General features: G+C 38.7%; 1 protein-coding gene across 1 annotated transcript in view; it reads left to right on the forward strand.

Moving 5' to 3' along the window:
• Window positions 1–17,768, forward strand: part of LOC145767603 (dedicator of cytokinesis protein 9-like) — a 111,938-nt gene that overhangs the window by 13,134 nt on the left and 81,036 nt on the right. Inside the window, exon 8 of the mRNA XM_082579456.1 lies at window positions 159–337. Coding sequence (XP_082435582.1) covers window positions 159–337 — 179 coding nt within the window. The remainder of the gene's footprint in view (window positions 1–158; window positions 338–17,768) is intronic.

Genomic DNA, 17,768 nt, shown 5'->3' on the forward strand with positions numbered 1-17,768 from the left:
TTTCTTGGTAACGATCATGCATTCAACCTTTTTGGTATTATTAGTCATGCCAAAGTTTCGTTTTCTTCTTGAAGTGATTAAGCACTCACAAGAAAGCAGAAATCTTCTCTAGGAATCCACACTTTAATGATAGAGCCTGTAATGTAATAACTGTTTAGAATTGGAGTCGAAACAGAACATTGAGGGTGGCGGCGACCTCGGGAACCTGAAGAGCAGCATGCATCCCGAGCTGATCAAATATGCCAAGGAGACAGATCAGAAGAACACCATGGAAAGGAAAAAAGGGAGGATGAAGATTTTCAAAATATATCCAGACTTTCTCAATCGTTTTCCCAAGGTCAGGATAACTCAGTGCATCGATAGGTTTTTCATGTCATGTTGATAGTAAGTTTCACATGATACTTCATTGTTATTTCATAATCCTCTTGCGGATCACGGTTTGAAAACTTCTGTACTTAGAGAGAGGGTCAATCAGCTTTTTTTCAAATCCAACTTTAGCCCTGGTTTTAGAATACAACAGTACATTTTAAAACCTCTGGAAAGTTTTTTTGAAATTTCCCTCTAAAAACCCTTCCCTACCTGAAAATTACTTTTTGCATTTTACTGCCTAATAATATTGTGTGGACGTCACTTTTTGTTTAAGGCATACAAAGTTCAAATATTAGTTGCTACTGTACTAAAACACATTAAATATGTTGCAAGACATCCGTAAGCATTTTTCTGGTCCTGGTTTTATTGTAATACACGCGCATGTGCAAAAGCGTGTCAAGGTATGAAGCTAGTTGTGGTCGAGCCGCAGTAAATTGCCCAAAACCTATCACCAAAACTACTTTTCAAACAATAAAGTTGCTTTTAGCTTGTTTTGTTGTGATAACTGATAAAACGTCTTTGGTTTCTGTATGCAAAAATTTACTTTGTATTTTCGATTTAAACCTTTATTCTGAGATTCTCCGGTCAATCTTTTTCCATCTACCTGTCTATTTTATCTGCTGGTTTTAGTATACAGGTAATCACATAGATTTACTTGCTATTGATATGCTTCTGCTGCAACAACCAATTGAAAACTTCAGGCTGACAACTGCTGCTCAAGATGCTTGTCCTCAGCAAGTTGTTGTAATGGGTGTTTGTTGACGCGAGGTTGTTGTTGAGAAAGCTCTATCAAAAGGACACTAGGCAATGCGCTAATCCTGTGAAGTGACCTTTCAGAAGGTATTTTCTTAAATTCCTTTACAATGCATGGCATTGCACTTCAGGCAAGAAATAACAACATTGATGAATGAACTGTTTCGTCTTAAAATCTACCGTAACCGTGTTCCCTCGCATGTTTTCTGACTCACAAGCCAAATATGGAGAGCTTTGGCACCACGGTTTCTGGTTAACCTGTAGTGTACACTGTACAGTGTACACCGGTGGAAGCCCAGCCAGGTCGACCCTATATCTATAGCTCAGCCAGTCATGGATATTGACTACCTTGACTCTATATCCAATATCCATAGATACACATTTGACTTGTTTCATACTGACAAGTAGGCGATTGTCACCACTCTCTGTTCTAGCAATAGTAGCAACCATCACTAATTTACTTTCTGTACATTAGGTCTACTCCTGGACAATGGACATGACCTAGGCTACAACGGATCTTGTCATTAAACTTTTAATAGCGTGTAAAAAGTAACTTTATGGTACAAACATATAACATGATTAAACGGCTGCAGTTTTTATAAAAAATTTCAGGTAAATATTTTCATTGAAAATCTGACGTTGTACGAAAAATTATTTACAGCCTCAAGATAGGCTAGTTTTATCGCAGGAGAAAAGGTTGCATAGGCTAGGCCTATTATGAACATGTTACTGTCAGGGACTTTAACCTGAGTACATTTTTACATGTAGCCTATTTGCACAAAAATAATACAAAGCCTACAGAAATATTCATGGTAAAAGTAAAAATATGTAAAAATAACATATTTGTACTTTTACCACTCTTGACAGATGCTTTTTGGATTTCCACCGCAAGTGTCAAAATCTAGTTCATTAATTATTTGTGTGGAAACAAAATCACAAAAGTGGCTCAAAATAGCACAAAACATGCACAAAGAATATATTCATTTCTTACTAATTATATTGGAGGGGGGAACTTAGACCAAAAATTTTGCTCTAACCCCCTCAAACTATGGAGACACATGCAAAAACACCAAAATGTTCAACTGTTTTATTAGCATCAACAGCGTGCGGGTACAAAGGATTGACACGGAAGAAAACACAAACAAACATAGCCAGGTCGAAGACTTTAAGAAACCGGCCTGCCACACCCCACGGCGGCGGGGAGCGGCATGATTTAGGGGTGACGATGCACCCGGAGGGTTAAGTCCACCAGCTTAGGTCGCGGGGGCCAGGCTGCGGAGTCGAGGTACGTGTGGAGGAAGAGTGTGGATCGAAAACGTTACATGACCCGTCCACAAATTTACAATGGCGGATCGGGCCAGGGAGACAGGCTCTTTCTGCATAGCTCAGAAAGATGACCTGCGACGGGCCGGGCGACCCGTCGCGTGTGGACGCTCGGTTTTAGTGCTAAAAACTAACACTTACCCCCTTGAACATGGGGTTGAAAATTTTGGATATTTAAAAAAATGTTACTGTTTGTGGTACCTAAACAGACCACTTTTCTGATGTAATAAAAAATTCCTGTTGCTTTGCTGAAGTCTAGGGTCACCTCAGTTTTTGATGCAATTTTTTCAGGGTAGACCTGGAAAGGTATTGTGTAGGTGTGAAATTGGAGGTTGTTGTGTCTTTTCAACCTAAAAGTATCGCTGGATTTTATAATGGGAGGAGGATGTATCTCTGGCATAACGTAGGCCACTTTCCGCAGGCTACAATTTGGCTTTATAATACTGGTATTGATAATTTCTGCGTGGTTAGAATTTAAATGGCTGTCAAATTCTTTTGAGAATTAAATGGTCCATCCAGGATTATAGAACTTAAAGATCTTTGTTGCGTCTTTCATTAGTCTTGGTTTCTTATAGCGTACATTGTAGAGTACTGGTAGCCTAACAGTTTTCTGCAAACTTTTTTGGATTTTTTAATGCCAATTCTTACACAAAAGTGCTTCTTTCCGTAGCCTATAGGCTTTTTCATGGACTATTCAGACAACAAACTATTAGTATTGATTTATGATATACTTATGACAAAAAAGCTTCTGGTAGTTCTCTGGCCCCTCCACGAATTACTTCATCGTTAATAAGCCAATAGCCTACTAACTTCTAAAGTCAATGCTGTAGATAGGCACTGTTTTCAGATTTTTCATGTCCATATAGTCTAAGCATATGTTTTCGTTTCGGTTTCCAACTCCAAGATGTTTCCATTTTGTCACTGGAATGCTTTAACGATAGTTGGAAGAAAACTTGCAACATTCCTTTAAGCAATCATGTGTAGCCTAATTGTTGTCGCTTGTGCAAGGCTTTGCCTTAGGCCTACACATATTTCTGGGCAGTGTTTTGCAACTAAAAACGTTTTTAAGACATAAACTTGAATGCGGGGCTATCAAGATCAAGCGAGTTTGCAGGATTCTTCAGCACACCATGCCATAGGCTACCGGTACATGGAATGCAAGTGTCAGTTTAGAGTCAGACTATGTGGTATCATAATCATCCATTTGTCTCTTCCTCAATAGATGAAGCCTGGCGTTTGTCCATGCTAGCAAGGGTCCGCCAGTTTTTGCAGTTCTTTGCCCATGCTTTCCGGTTGTTGGAGTTAATCCTACCCAGATTCCTTGCAATGATGTTTTCTGTCACCAACTCTAGCCCTCTCTTGTTTGGTCTCTCAATTTTTTTTTTAGATAAAAATCTTTTTTGCTATTACTAAAGCGTTCATGAGACATAGTCTACGTTTCACACGCCCACACAATCGCAGACGATGGCTTCTAAGAAACTCACGAATATTTTTACTTGTGTCATCTCACGAATAGGCCTACTTTCTTTCTAATTTTATCTTTCAAGATTTTTTTTACACATCATTCTCATTTCTGTTGCTTCCATCTTGTTCATCTCTTCGATCATCATAGACCATCTTTCAGCTCCATAGCACATTGTACTTCTTATATATCTTAGACTACAAACAATGACTCTCATTTTATGGGAAAGTAGTCTACTCTTCCACACAGAATTCCGGACAATTCCTTTAGTTCTTTCCAACCTGCTCTTATTTTAAATATCATTGAATCTTGCACCCTCCCACCCATACCCAAAACATCTCCTCGGTAGCATAACTTTTCAACCACTTACAGTTTGTCCCCATCCAGAGTGATTGTCCCTTCATGTCCTTCGTTTTACTCCCCTGGACAACGTTTGCCTTTACAGTCTTTTATTTACAGTCCCTTCTTACCCGATGGATATTCGGACACGATTGGGATTAGCACAAGAGCAATACCAAATTAAAAACATTAGCCAGACAACATGAGCTACTGGACCCCTTTTTGCAACTATAATACGGTAAAAGTTACTTTTTACCAAAGGCTGTAGCCTATTAGAAAAGCTTAGACTAGCAGCTGTCACGCATGCAACAAAATAACCTAGTTGGTGTGTATCATCACACGCACCAAACTGTATGAACAATAAAAACTTGCAACTTTGCCATTTTCCAAGCAGAACAGTTATTTCCATTCGAAAAAACTTATTAATTATTTTAAGCTAAATTCAATAACCCATGTCATTCAACAACTCAAACATAATTTTATGTCCTGGTTACTCAAAGAAGACTCTTCATATTTATAAATTAATTAAATTTTGTAAGACACAAAAAGTTGGAAAGTGATAATGTTATTTTATAGGGTAACACTGTATGAAAATATCTGTAATCACTAAGTGGTCATCTTGTAGGGGTATGTTCAGGGGGGTAAATTTGGGCTTGTTGGAATTGTCATGTCACGGTCCATATTTTCAGCCTATCAGGTAATTAGAATATGAATTTTTGCCAAAATCTCTTCTAAGCCCTTCCTAATATTATGAACTTACACTAGCGATTGTCTCAAGGGCAGTAGGTCGACTGGTCGACCTCCAGCAGAACGAAGCTTGCCCGTTGGCAATTGGCATGGCCTGTGTATATAGATAGCCATGGTTTATTCCAACTTGCGGCAAGTTACGATGAGTGTAGCTGTTTGTTGTTTTAACACTTGTCATGTTGTTGCATTAAAAACTTGCAAGATTAGTAAACCACTAAACATGATATGTAAAATTGCATTTGTTGCCAGAAAGTATGCAATAAATTGTTTTGAATTACAATTGGACCTCTCTTGTTTCTTCCTCAGAGAGCTTGAAACCCAAATTATCTCGTGCTTTACCTAGTCTGAAAGTGAACCACACCGAACGACACTTTTTTACTCTTTCTGTAGAAAAAAAAAGATTACAGAAGTCCAATTACTATGTAAAATAATAGGTTGTGATGCACCGGAGACAACGTTTTGACCGGAGCAGGATGTTCCGGATCCGGCCTTTGGTAATACCTATATAATTGATATAATGAATGGTTCAACCGACAGGTTGTATAACACTCTCACCAATCGCTCTAAAAGGTCCCTCTCGGCAATGTTTAGGGTTATTTTAAAGGGTGTGCTACTATTCGGTGAGTCCGATTCGGTGAGAGCCTTTTCGGTGAGAGCTATTTTCGGTGAGAGCCCTATTCGGTGATTTTTTTAATTTTTTTTTTGAAAATTATCGGATATCGTAGCCTAATTATCATTGCCGCTTTTACATCGTTTTAACGTTGAAATAAGACCCTAATCCGTAACCCCTAACTCTAACCCCCTAACCCTAAACCCCTAATCCTAAACTCCTAACCCTAAACCCCTAATCCTAAACCCCTAACCCTTAACCCTTTGCTTTTCAACGTTTTTTTGGAAGTTAACTGCTCAAGGGGGGGCCGTTTTTGGATCAAATTCAATCAGCTGTTACGTGTTATCCGCTGATGCTATTTCAACAGAAGTTGCACTGGTGTAAAAGCAAATCATTTGTCTATAAGTTTGAAAAGTCATTATTTTAAAATTTTATATGTTAAACTTGATATTTCAATTTTTGCAAAGGTACCCAAAAACGACAATTTTGATTTAACTTGCCGCTATTTAATTACCGTGCTAATCCGATTTCATGCAAACTTCTGAATAACAAAGAGCTCGATCGAACGCACGAAGTGTGTGTGCGGTGTGCCGAATCATTGCATTGATTAGAATTTACGACTTGCGAGCAAATCTTATTGTAAGCTACTCACTGATTCTAAAATAGTTACAATCAGAGTAACATTGTTACACGAATTTGAAAAAAAACAAAACTGCGTTTGTTGTCTTACATTTTTATCCTAAACTAATGCATTCCGAAACTCATAGCTAGCTTCTAGTTTTATGGAACCAAATTTCTCATAAGTAACACCTTAGCCTGCTTGAATAGTTGTTTACATCTTCGTTTGTGTATTTTAGGTCTACAATTGATTTTGTAGTATGAATATTTTTAGTAGAGAGAAGACAATTGAACAAGTTGTTGAAATTATCTGAAATTTATAAGTTCAAATTAGGTGCATTTGAAATTGTGGATTTGTGTCAAGTCGCAACACCAATATCATGCAGGCCACATCATTCATAAGTCATTTCGCTTACGGGTGTTTATAAACATGACTCATAAATTACATCCACAAAAAATACAGCATTTACATCAACAAAGCTAAGTTCGAAGCTCACTTTTTATTGAAGATTGTGTCAATCAATTTGAAATAACATATTTAGTCCGCCAGCGTCGAAACAATGCAACAGCGAATTGAGGAACATGCGTAAACAAAGGAAATGTGAAATAACTCACAGTCAGCAAATCTACATAAATTTAACGTTTACAAATGTTGAATCAATGTAAAAGGACTGGATTGCTGACTGGGTCCTTATTGTTTGAAGCACAAAAAATACGCGTAAAGGCGACAACATCAGCAAAGCAGCGATTATGTTTCTGGCCAAAAAAAAATTAATTTTGACTTCAAAGATAAAAATGATTATAACGAAGCTTCAAAGTTTGTCGTAAAAAATATTGCAGAGATACAATAAACATAATCATTTTGTGCCAGATTGTGAGAAGACTTCCTAGATTCTTTCCAAACATTTGCATGATTGCAAATTATTTTCTATAACTTTATATTGCCAAAAAATGGCTTCTTTGTTGAAACAACGTGGTTACAATTCTATAAAAAATTCTTAGGCCTACTACGTTGAAGTAATGAAATTTTTTTTTGTGATTTTGCTGATGACGTTTTACAATATCCGAGAAGAAAAAATAATAATGATGAATTATTTTACAAAACCGTGGTTTGTAAGCGCTTCACAAAAAATTGTTGGGGGAAAATTTACCATTAGACGTAAAATGTTTGTAAAAGAAAATTGTCGGTTTACGTATTTATAATGTTTATTGCGCTGTTATCGAATTATAAACTGCCTGTATTGTCTACCTTTGTGGTTGCCGGCCAGCTTAGACCAGCATGCAAACTACGCGTTTTTGGTATTTGCATCGTGTTATGATTCTCGAAAATTTCCCACAAGGTCTTTATTTTCATCGTGATATTTTTGTGCCTTTTCTGTCCTAAACTTGAAGTCATTGTGAAGCACAATCCACATCGGTTTTTAGACTCAGTCTTCATTGAAAATCTTTTGTGTGGTGCATCATTTCAAGTAGTGTCTTACCCTAAGCTGTTACACAAACCGCCTAGAACCAGGTTGATTATTATGTATCTTACAGCCGATGAGAGCCCGTTATTGTATGTGTGGAATTATTACTGTAGATGTCTGACTAAATTCATGCCAAAGTCGAGCAAATTCTGCTTTCGGGATCCTGGCCGTTATTTACTGTATTTTTTGTTGATAAGTTTAGGCAGCATTTTTCCAAGATAAATGAAGACATCGGTATTGTTCGTCACTTAGATTTAGTTTTCTCAGCATTGTTTATTCATTCTTTGATCCACTAGTTTGTCTCACTTTTGGTATAATCGGATCGTTTATAAATGGCGGGTCTTCACAATAGCCGGCCTCTTATACTGTACAATACATTGGCGCAACGTATTCAGATGTTGAATCAATGATCAAGAAAGCTGATTTGTTTTTTGTCTGATGTGACGCCTAACTTTATGCCTTGTCTACATTACAAAATATTTTGTAATGTAGATGAGGCATTATCATCTTTATTTTGCGCTCTTTGGAACAACACACAGTGCACGGTGAAACAAAAAATGCAGGCCATAAGAACAAGTAGGCGACATAAAGCAGGGAAGAGACGCCATCGAGTTAGCTGCTACGTGTAAATGGAGCCTATCTCATAATTTTGAGGGTATCTCACAATTAATGTTTGCAAAAACGCTATTTCTTCGGCTTCTCCCAAAAGCATTTGCAGTCATACATTTCCGCAATTGCAATGCTTGTCAATGAGAGTATTTCCATAGAACGTTTATTTCGAAACCAGGTTTTCGTGCCTTTACCCAAGATTTCTTATTGTAACGTTTTTTATTCGTCAATGAATATTATCTGCTTGAAACAACTGTTTTGAATAGTTTGTGGCCTACATAGCCTACTATTTTGATCGTGGATTGCTATTCTTCTTTGTAGAGCTGATAACGCAAAAAACGTTTGCTATTATTTTTTCTAATTAACAGCTTTGTGATCACTGGCTTTTTTTTTGTAGCATAAGAAATAACGCGCTTTGTATTATTGAGGTCAAACCAAACAAAGGAAAACAAGAGGATGTTTCTCTCTGCTCGCGCATATCGATGCACGAAGCAATTATGAGCTTATGGCTTGCTATCGCAATGTAATCCATTTCACGCTTTGCTGGAAGTTAGCTAGAAATAGCAAAAATTCACCAAAATCTTGAATTTACAAGAAAACTACACAACTGTTAGCATCAAATTTAATATCATCAGATCCGCCTGGCAATTTTAGGAAAAGTCAAGAAAAACCAAGTGCATGGCGTTTTTGTGCTTCAAATAATCAAAGGAAATATGAGGGGGGGGGCCAAATCTGGCCTCCCTTTGAGGAGCAAAGTGTTAACCCTAAACCCCTAACCCTAAACCCCTAACCCCTAAACCCCTAACCCCCTAACCCTAAACCCCTAACCCTAAACCCCTAACCCTAAACCCTAAACCCCTAACCCTAAACCCCTAACCCTAAATCCCTAACCCTAAACCCCTAACCCTAAACCCCTAACCCTAAACCCCTAACCCTAAACCCCTAACCCTAAACCCCTAACCCTAAACCCCTAACCCTAAACCCCTAACCCTAAACCCCTAATCCTAAACCCCTAAACCCATAAACCCCTAACCCTATAATGGCAATGATAATTAGGCTACGGTACCCAATAATTAAAAAAGGCTCTCACCGAATAGGGAACTCACCGAATCGGACTTACCGAAACGGACCATTCCGTATTTTAAAGGATCCATTCAGGAGTAAACTTTTGGGTACATTTCAAATTTGGCAATGTTTTCTATCTACCCAATGTTAGAATATCTTTTAAGTTATTGAAGATTTTTGATTGACTTGCTTGATCCCGTTTTCAATCTTATATTATCCGTAGCTCCCTTTGTTGCATATACGCAACATACTTTTTTGGGAGAGTAAAAAAAGGGGTTCCCATACTTGATTCAAGTGTCGGGTATGAGAAGATAAGGTTCTCATTGTACTAAGCCTTCGGCACTAAGGAGAGTAGGGTGGCCAGTTCCTTTCTCTCGGCCGCCTTTACTTCAGCAACTACGCCCACCCAATTTATTACACCCTGGGTAGAGGTGAGCGGTGTTTTCAACCAGCTGAAGCCGGGAGTCGAACCAGGTTTGCATAATTGGAAAGCCAACGTCTTATCCGTTGCGCCATCCCACCGCTTTGGGAGAGTAGAATGACTATTTGTGAAAAAAAATTAATTTTTTTTTTTAATTGACCCTTTATAGCTCAATGTTGCAAATTGACAACACGTTGTACTAGTCTAGTGGGGTATGTTAAAATTAAAAAAATCTCAGTACCATCCCAAATTGTGCCACTGGGTATAAAACAATATGTATGAAAACATTTTTGGGTTGCCCCTCCGGGAACTCCCCGCTACCGGGGGGTCTAACGAGCGATTTCCAAAATGCATGGGATTTGACACCTAACTTTTGAACCGGTGGTCATAGAAAGCTCAGACTAGTCTCAAAAGTTTCGTTTTGAAAAGTTAAGATAGGAACGTAACAGTTTCAGAAGTGTCAGGTATATAGTTTGGCCCGTACAAGCCCATTTTAGCCCAAAATGACCCATTTAGCCTATCACGATGGTGCAAAATTGAAAATTTGGCATTGATTGGCCGTAATGAGTTGAAAATGGGCCTAAAATTTTTGATTAATAAGCTATGGTAGGGTTGCAATATTTTACATGAGTCATATATGCCCGACTTGACTTTGCTTCAGGCACATCATTTCCTCCAAACATCAGAATGTGTTATTGCTTTTTCGTCAATTGATATGTTCAAATCGACATTACCTAAACCAACAATTCTCAGCTCGATCGATGTTTGCTTGCAAGAACACTGTAACGAAGTTAAGGGCTTGCTTGCTCTTTCCTTATTTCTTTTGCAAAAGGTTTGGCAACTCAAAAAGGGTCTCTGTTTGGTTTTGGTCCTGCTGCAAATGAGGACACATGATCGCTGTTGAAAATTGGATCGGCAAGTGATGATGTCCTACAGAAACTGGATAATCTGCCAGTTCACAACCTGGGTGAAGAATGTAGTGTCGGATTAGTGAACTACAAGATAAATATTTATGGTAAAAGAAATCTTGATACAGTTTCCAGAAGTGTAGTTCTCAATAAAAGCACGGATGTATTGAAAATATTCAGAAGATTGACAAAAAGAAATGGGAAAAACCAGTACAAGACAGCAAAGAAATTAGACTGCAATGGAATGAAAAGATGAAAGCTTATGAAGTAAAAGTGTTACTCTGAAAAAGAAGCTCTTAATATCAGAGCAGAGCAAAGTAAATTTGCTGATTTAGATTTCCTGAAAGCACAAAATCCACCACCACGGCCTTTTACCACTTCTGAGGAAGTGAGTGCTTACCTTCAAAGTGATGCTGTAACAGATCACATAAAGAACAAAAGACTTTCCGCTGAAGTTCGCTATGCAAAGAAGACATGCCTCTCCCTAAAATCAAGCACTTCAATATTCCGACTAAAACGAGACTATAAAAATTCCAGATTTGAAGACCATCCCAACAACCTTATCAGCTAGTTAGATAATTCACGTTCATTAGAGTGGAGTGAAAAATTTTTTTTTTCAAATCAAAAAATCAGATTAACCAAAAGTGGCGTATGGACCTAAAACCAACTTCTGAGAAGGTTTTGGGTTTGTGCCACGGACACCCAGGTGGCCTATAATTTTTAAAGGTCATCCGAGGGTCAAATTTCATGAAAATCCCATAACTTGGAAACCGGTTAAGCTAGAATGTTGGTTTTTGGCTTAAAATTTCCAGAAGGTCCATGTTTATATATGTTCTAATGCAACTTTTGTCTCTATTTTAACTACATAAGCTGATAATAATAAAAAGCGACGTTTTAGTTTGAAAGCTATATAACGTTAAGAAGTGAAAATGCTATATTTGAACTATTTGTACCAATAGTAGGGTGCCACAGGCGCCCTCATGTGGCCGAAATCACCTGAAATTTTTTTCTGGTGTGACGTTTCACATATTAAGGCACTTTGCAAAGTTTGATTGAGATTGGACAAAAATTGGATGTGCAGATTGAAAACGAAAGTCTAAACTGAAATACATTAAAATTAGGGGATTTCCCTAGTTTGAACATAAGTTTTTTTGCTATTTCTCATCTTTTTCTTAACATTGAAACAAGGTAAATTCAAGAATTAGGTTAGGAGACCAGTGCCAGTATGTCAAGATCTCAATTGAGGTCAAGCATGACAGCTCCGCGCCTGTTACATTGATTCACCATCTTGCAACATTGAATCAGCATAGCTGGCTTGACCTCACTCAGGGTCTTGGAATAATGACTTTAGTATTTCTTCTCCTGTTGAATCAGTGTTGCAGCACCCAGGAAAGCTTGGTATTAAACCCATGCAAGTTGTGACTTAATCTGGGAGAATATAGCAGACAGCAAAGATAAGGCAGGTAGCCTACTGTAAGAAAGGGTTCAGTTACCTTCGCTTCTTGCAGGAAAGGCTAATAATGCTGCAACCCCTATGGTTGTATTGTTTTTTAGGTTATTCTACTAATGATAATTGATACGGTAGTGCTTTTACAAATCGGTCTGGTTAGTATTACAATAATGAACAGCCAGTCTCAGAATGCTGAGAAACAGTATCTTCTTCTTTCTACTATTCCAACTAGAGATGTACCGATACCAATATTTTGGCCGATACCGATCCCGATACCGATATCACTTTTTTAGGCCGATACCGATACTGATACCGATATTTTGGCCGATATTTTGGTGTTACAAAAAGAAGCAATTTTGGTATTTGCAAGGAATTATATCAAATGCTAAGGTTTACCTTATTTGCATAAAACTATTAAAAAAAGCTTTCAATTGGCATAATTTATTAAAGATTCAAGAATCCAATCTCAACCGCATTGTTGTGTCATAATAGTAGGTTTTAGTAATGAAAAGCCACCGTAATTGATGATTGGGGTATAAGGGAAGAAACATTACATCATAATTGGGGTTTCTGAAAAATTAATAAAGTGTTTGCGCAAACTCTCCAAATAGGCTATCATAATTGATAATAAGATGTAAAATGTAAACCAAGTGATTTGTGTAGTCGTACAAAAAACTATTCGACAAGTAATGTGCAACCTAAGGGCGCTTGTTGTTTGGTTGAAAAGCTTTTGGCAGGCCAAGACTACCCAGGCAGCAAAAATGCACAATTCTGCATCGCTCCCACCCCGCCAAATGCTCAAAAAAACCGTGCAACTCGGCTGCCCCCAGCAAGCCAGCTCCACCAGTCGGCGATTCAACTTCCACCCTTAGCCGCAACAAACTCACCAAGCCCAAACAATGTCACGGCAGAATAAGTAGGCCCAAAAAGAAAGCAATGGGACCACGAATCCTCACCAAACCAATCAAAATGGTCTTGTTGCGCCCAAGATGACAACCTCATTGCGAAGAAAGGAGCGTCCCCCCCCCGGCACAAGGCTGAGCACTCACCAGCACAGCGAGCTGCCGCGACCCCCCAACCACAACGGTGGAGCTTCCACACTAGCCATTTCAATTCTTGTCGATGTCAATTCTTGCTACAAAACGGCTGCCGAGAAACATATAGTTGATTGGATAGTCTAAATGGCTAGCGTGGAAGCTACACCGTTATGGCCAGCGAATCGCAACAGCCGCCGCACCAGTGAGCGCCCAGCCCCGTGCCGACAGCAGGGAAGGAAAATCCCCCCCCCCCCCACAATGAGGCCGCCATCCCAGGCGCAACAAGACTACTTATTGATTAGTTCAGTGAGGATTTGCAGTCCCACCGCCCCACCCCGAGCCCACCCAATCCGCCACAACATTGTTCAAGCCTGGTGAGTCCACCACAACGAAAGGCGGAAACCAAATTACAAACTGACAGAACCAGCCCACCAAAAAACAACCAAGCCACACGGGTCCCTCAAACGTCCAGCAACGCAAAAACGATGCAAAACTACACATTCCCGCCACCTGGGTAGTCTTGGCCGGGTTTTATCCTCTGCTGAGAGTAAAAAAAAAAAACACAAATGATAAATATTGGAGAAATTGAGTCTCCTTCACAACTTAAGAATCGAACAACGCAAAACTGCCGAAACAAAATGTTTAGTTTGAGTGAAAGAATCACTGTAAGCAAACAATGCCAAAAGGTGCGCGCATGATGATGATGGCGTATGAGCGATCTTTCCAGGCTAGATTGGAGGGCAGGAAATCTTCAGCCACTCAGCAGTCTCGTCGTCCAGGATTCTCAGACCATGCGCACCGTGTGGAGGCCGGTGGATTAGGCAGTGGTGGAAGAACAAGCACCTTCTCGTGGTCCCTCCCGTCAGTACCATATCTTTAAGAAAAGATATGCGAAACGAAGCTTGTCACACTCGAGGACTGTGAGGTATCAAAAATTTGAACAGGTTGTAATTTTCTACTTCAATGTGACGTTAGTTACTACTTTAAAAAATCTATATTTTTGTTTCCGCAGAAAATCCGCAGCAAACGCCTTTTTTTACATGTTTAGTATCGGCCACAGTATCGGCCAAATTTTGCCGATACCGATGCCGATACCGATACTCAAAAAATGGCCGATATCACCGATACCGATATATCGGTACATCTCTAATTCCAACGAAAGATGATCAGAAAATCAAGGGAAGTAAACTGCCAACTTATCATCAAGTGACTTTAAGCTTTCTTGCCTTTAAGCAGGAGCTTGAATCTTAAAATCCCACGAAAAGGAAAATCCAAATATCAGTAGATGAAGCAAACGAGACAGTGAAGGACATCTTAACGTTTTACTGCAAAGCTAATATTCCAACAATTCATCCAAAAAAATGGCTCAAAAAATTCAATCTTTTCGAGATGAAATGAGTCTTATCTTCAAAATTCAGATCGAATACTTCCATAGGAGTGATGGAAAGCAATCGGAAAGGATTAAGGAATTTAAAAAGAAACTTCAATTGACCTTTCCTTTCTGGCCTCGCGATGTAATGAAGAAGATGTCAATTGAGGAAGATAAAGAATTTCTGTGGAGCATGCAAACTACCAGAGAGGCGTCAATGGCAGGGAGAGACAATGCTTTGCGTAAGACGTTGAAACGAAAACATTCTAGAAAAGAAGCAGAAGTGCTAGGGTTGTAAAGGGGTGAAAAGTTTCCGGAAATTTTGGAAACTTTCCTGGAAACTTTCCGGGAATTTTGAAGGACCCGGGAATATTGGGATTATTGGGAATTTTTATTTGGCATTTATTATGTTTAAAACATTTGTTAAATATTTCATCAATTAGAAAAAATATCAAAAACCTATCTTAAGCATTTCTTATTTTGTTTAATTATTATAAACACTAATTTGGCGTTAATTAAGAATGAGGCTTATGCACACACTTTTTCAATATTTAAAAAAAATACTAATCATATTTGGGAACACTCACACCAAGGTCCGCAATAGGCTCGCAAATGAAAGGGTGGAAAAACTAGTATCAGTCAGGTCAAACTTGGCATTATTTGAACCGTGTGAAGACAAGTCAACTCAAATTGAAGTTGACTCTGAAGTCGATGACGCTGCCAGAACAGTCATTAATACATCATCTGAAGAAGCCGAGCAGGAGGAGATGCTAACCGGCAGCAACTAGAACAACGATTTTGTAACTGACTCAGTATTGTTTTTTTTTTTGTAAAAAACAGATTGGTGATGATTTATTTTTGGAGTTATTAAACTAAACCATGTGTTTGTATGTTCTTAAGTATTTTAGTTACACATAGTACCGTACTTTTATTCTAAACAGTATAAGGCCATTATTTTCCTGTTTCAACATCAAATTAAGATTGTTTTGAAAGTTTCCGAAAATTCCCGAATATTCCCCAAAATTCTCATTAATTCCCAAAATTTCCATGGAAAGTTTCGGCTCTGAAAATTCCCGGGAATTTTGCAACCCTAAGAAGTGCAAAGGAAAGAAAAAGAAATAAAACGTCAAGAGGCTGAATCTAGCAGCAAAATTAACATTTCACTTTCTTCTAGCGATGATACCAGTGATGAAGTGACTGCAGTTAACACTGTCGAGCCTTCTACATCCACAGGAAGTAAAAGGAGCCACCGTCGAGTTGTAAAAACCAGTACCACAATATTTGTACCACACGATATTTTACGATCACCTGGTTTAGTGGCCACAAGTTTACGAAACAGAATAACACCAACTGCATTATCTGCAACACTACACTCGTTAATCAAAAGTTGTTCTGGTGAAACTATTCGCGTAAACTTAAACCACATGACGGCTCAAAGGTATAGAGTTGAAACGATTTTCAATATTTCTGAAGCGGTTAAAAAAGGTTGGGTACCTCCTGTAGTTGGAACCATTCATTGGGATGGTAAAATGATGGAGTCACTAACAAACCGTAATAAGCAAGTTGATAGGCTTCCGATATTACTATCAGGTTCTGGAGCAGTGGTTCCCAACCTTTTTGACCTTGCGGCACCCTATCAAAGAGATAAATAGTTTGCGGCACCCTGGCAAAGCTGAATCAATTTTATGAGGTTTCTGTATTTCAAATAACTGTATGAAATAACACAGAATGAGTTGTAGCCTACAGTAGGCTATATAGCGCGCGTAAATAAATGTATTTATTTAAAAGTCAGTGTGAAATTTGGGCTTGACTTCTTGCACAAAGTCCTTTAATATCTGGGGGCACATTCGATAAAGTCACCCTCATTTCTTCCTCGACTATGAGCAGTCGTTTTCGTTTTTTAGTTTTTATGTTGGATAATACGGAAAATCCACTCTCATATCGGTAGGCTATGACGAGATAAACTGCAGCAAAAGCACAATAGCTTTCTTTTCAACGCAAGGATATTCATTTTGAATTTTTATCCAGGACTTGTCGAGAGGCATCTGCTTGTGCAATTGTGCATAAGCTTAAAATTTCCATTGCTACAAACTTCTTCTTCTTTAAGATTCAAAACAATGTGAGAGTCCAGTAAAAATGGATTTCTTACTTATGCGTAATTTTTCGTGGACAAGCTGGGAAAATACTTCTCAATTTTTTCTTCCAATGATTTTAGGTGCTGAGTTATTAATGAGACAACTTCTTTGTTCTTCATTTCAGAGAAATGTGAAAGCATGTCAAACTTTCCGTTCTCCACTTTTAAGCACCACATTTGCATTTTTATCTCAGTGCTTCCATTTTATCGATTGAAGTTAAGAGAGTTTCATTTTTGCCCTGCATTTTGGCATTCACGTTATTTAAATGGTCGAAGATATTTACTAAAAACGCTAATTTGGAGACCCAATTGTGCGCCGTGAAAGGTAAATTAAAATCATGAAACCTGGCAATAATGATGCGTTTCAAACGTTTTTATGGAAAGAACAGCAACGAGTCAAAATCTCTTTCACGCTGTTTTTCCTGGGCGAGAAAACAAAGGCTTACCGCGAATTAGGCTATCTACTCACCGCCAGCGACTTCCCTACTAAGCGACTCTCCAGAAAGGAGCCATGAATAACTGCGAGACGCGAAATTAATACGCACTGAAACTCGGTTAGAAATAAATAAATTCCGCACTTAACGAGTTAAAGTTAAAATAAAGAATGGGCTGCAGTATTGCAATATCTCAACATCTCGCGGCACCCTTGAGCATTGCAATTGGCACCCCAGGGTGCCGCGGCACCCCGGTTGGGAACCACTGTTCTGGAGGCTCAAAACTGCTTGGTGTTCCTTGTTTGCCTGCACAAACATCCGATCCAAAAGGAAAGCAAATAGCCAATGCTAGCATGGAATTGTTAAACAATTGGAACTGTACTGCATGTGTTGCTGCAATGGTGTTTGACACTACAAGTAGCAATACAGGCCACAAAACTGAGGCCTGTATCCAAATACAAGACCATCTTGGAAAAGGCCTACTTTGGGCAGCATGCAGGCATCATATTGGGGAGATAACACTGACACATGTTTGGGAAGAACTCAAAATAGAAAGCAGCAGTGGATCCAACATTTCCATATTTCAACGCTTTAAAAGCAATTTTCAAACTCTTTCTGATAGCGCATCAGGTTGTTTTCATACATCAATATCGC

This window comes from Aplidium turbinatum, chromosome 3 (assembly GCF_918807975.1).
Source record: "Aplidium turbinatum chromosome 3, kaAplTurb1.1, whole genome shotgun sequence".
NCBI classification, from domain to species: domain Eukaryota; kingdom Metazoa; phylum Chordata; class Ascidiacea; order Aplousobranchia; family Polyclinidae; genus Aplidium; species Aplidium turbinatum.